The 2500-nt window shown below is 41.8% G+C and overlaps 1 protein-coding gene across 1 annotated transcript in view; it reads left to right on the top strand.

The window, feature by feature from the left end:
• Window positions 1–2500, top strand: part of LOC119583538 (zinc finger protein Gfi-1b-like) — a 52540-nt gene that overhangs the window by 7314 nt on the left and 42726 nt on the right. The window contains exon 2 of the mRNA XM_037932071.1: window positions 1376–1525. Within this exon, the coding sequence (XP_037787999.1) occupies window positions 1376–1525 (150 nt within the window). The remainder of the gene's footprint in view (window positions 1–1375; window positions 1526–2500) is intronic.

Here is a 2500-nt window from a genome sequence, read left to right as displayed (position 1 = left end):
TAGCGAGGGTGGACACCGAGCCATTTTTCATTAGCAAAGGGGAGTAGGAAAAGGGGAAGGGAAGGAGGGGAGGGGGAGGAAAGGAAGTTAGTGGAAGGAGAGAAGAGAGAATGGAAGTAGGAGAATGGGCAAGGGGAAAAAGGTAGAGAGTGGAGAGGGGAGGAAGGGGAAGGGGAAGAACATTCTATCATTCCAATTATCTGTTATCAACTTGTCACAAGAACTAGTCAAGTGACAGAGTTGAAGCAAGATTTCTGTCTGTCTTTATTCATTTTCTTTTTCGCGATCTGTACCTTTTCCTTTTTTCCTCTTCTTTATATATATTCCTTGGTGATTTCCCCCTTCTTCTTCCCCCCCCACCCCCAATGAATCCCATCACCCTATTATTCCTTTACCCCCACACAACCCCCTTACCTTCTTGACGGAAGATTTATACACAGGTTGTGTCAGAGGAAGTATTCTAGCCTTACGGGTTACACGCTTTTGCATTAGTAAACTTCCTACTTGTGAGTGGTTGCGTAGATCCGGTGCGTTGGGTGGGGGGGGGGGCAGGGTCGGGTACTGGGTTAGTTTTACGTGCGTCTTTCTAGAATATAGGTTTTTCAAAATAGTTTGAAAAAGTAATCTCTCTCTCTATATATATATATCCCTCTCTCCCGCCCCCCCTCTCTCTCTCTCTCTATCTATCTATCTATCTATCTCTCTCTCTCTCTCTCTCTCTATCTCTCTCTCTCTCTCTCTCTCTCTCTCTCTCTTTCTGTATATATATATATATATATATATATATATATATATATATATATATATATATATATATATATAATTCTTTATTTTTCTAACAGACATTCATTCCACTGCAGGACATAGGCCTCTCTCAATTCATTACTGAGAGGTTATATGGCAGTGCCACCCCTGCCTGATTGGATGCCCTTCCTAGTAAACCGCGCTTTGTGCCACGGCGGCGACTTCCCCTACGACACTTGCGTTTGACTTCTCAAGGCAATGAGTCGTTTTCTCGTGCTCGAGCCAGCAGTACTTTACGACTCCCGCGGCGAGGAATTGAACTCGGGACCACGAGGGTCGGAGTCCAGTTCTCTAACCACTGGTTAGAGAACTGGCAGTCATATATATATATATATATATATATATATATATATATATATATATATATAATATATATATTATATATATATATATATATATATATATATATATATATATATATATATATATATATATATATATATATATATATATATATATATGTGTGTTGTGTGTGGTGTGTGTGTGTGTGTGTGTGTGTGTGTGTGTGTCTTGCTCTCCCTCGTCTCACCCCAAACTGATCCCTTTTCCCCTTCTCTCCCACGCCCACCAGATATGGGGACGGAGGGAATGGATGACAGCCCAGTGTCCCCCACGCGCCCACCACCCTCGCCGCCCATGTCCCCCCACAGCCTGCCCGCCCATGCCCGCGTCTCGGCTTTCTCCGTGGTCACCCCCCATGCCAAGTCCTCTCCGGGGAAAGGTAGGTCGCGTACCTCTCGCTCTCTCGTATTGACTTCGCTGCTGATATTATCCTTATTACCTTTATTGTAATTATTATTAGTGTTGTTGTTATCATTATTATTATAATTATCATCTTTAGTTGCTATTGTCATTTTCATATGTCTATCTCGAGTGGTTTTGAAAGCACTGTCCCTCCGCCAACAACAAGAACAAGAGGCGAGCAGGTGAATGAACCCCCACCCCCCTCCAAGGGGGGGGGGGCAAAGAGGGGGAAAGGGAGAAACGAAAGAAAGGAGTGAAAGGGGCCAGGAAGAGGGAGAAGTGGAAACGAAAGACATGGGAGATACTAAGAGAAAGACGAATGGGAAGAAAAGGTGCCGATAGGGAGAGATAAATACATAGAGAGGAAAGGAGAAAGAGTGAGAAGGAAGGAAGGAAAAGGTTCCAAAAAAGGTAAGGGGGAGGGAGGGGGAGCGAAAAGCGATAAAAATGTTGCCTGGGGAATGTCGTGTCCCTGCTCTACTTCTCCCTCCCCCTTCTCCCTCGGGACAACCAGCCACTTTGTGTCATTTGTAGCCTGATACTAAGCAAATATAACAAAAGGTAACACTAGTAAGGGTGTAATGTCGCTTCCGATGGTAACGCTGCATGGTGCAGGTAGTGATGTTTGCTTTGGTAACAGTGGCGATAATTCGTGTCTGTTCCGGCTGGGTTCATAGATATTAAAAAATAAAAAGATAGGCAAACAGATAGACAGGAAGAAGTCCTGAAAGGAAGGTGAGATAGATGAACAAATACACAGAATTGTGGTCCACTTGTACACAATTGTTATTATTATCATCATCATTATTATTATTGTTGTTATTATTATTATCATCATTGTTGATATTATATTATTATTATTATTATTATTATTATTATTATTATTATTTTATTATTATCATTATTGTTGCTGTTGTTGATTTGTTGTTGTTGTTGTTATTATTGTTGGTAT

The sequence above is a fragment of the Penaeus monodon genome, chromosome 17 (assembly GCF_015228065.2).
Source record: "Penaeus monodon isolate SGIC_2016 chromosome 17, NSTDA_Pmon_1, whole genome shotgun sequence".
NCBI classification, from domain to species: Eukaryota; Metazoa; Arthropoda; class Malacostraca; order Decapoda; family Penaeidae; genus Penaeus; species Penaeus monodon.
Note: the sequence above shows the minus strand (reverse complement) of the source record. Positions and strands in the feature narration are given on the sequence as shown.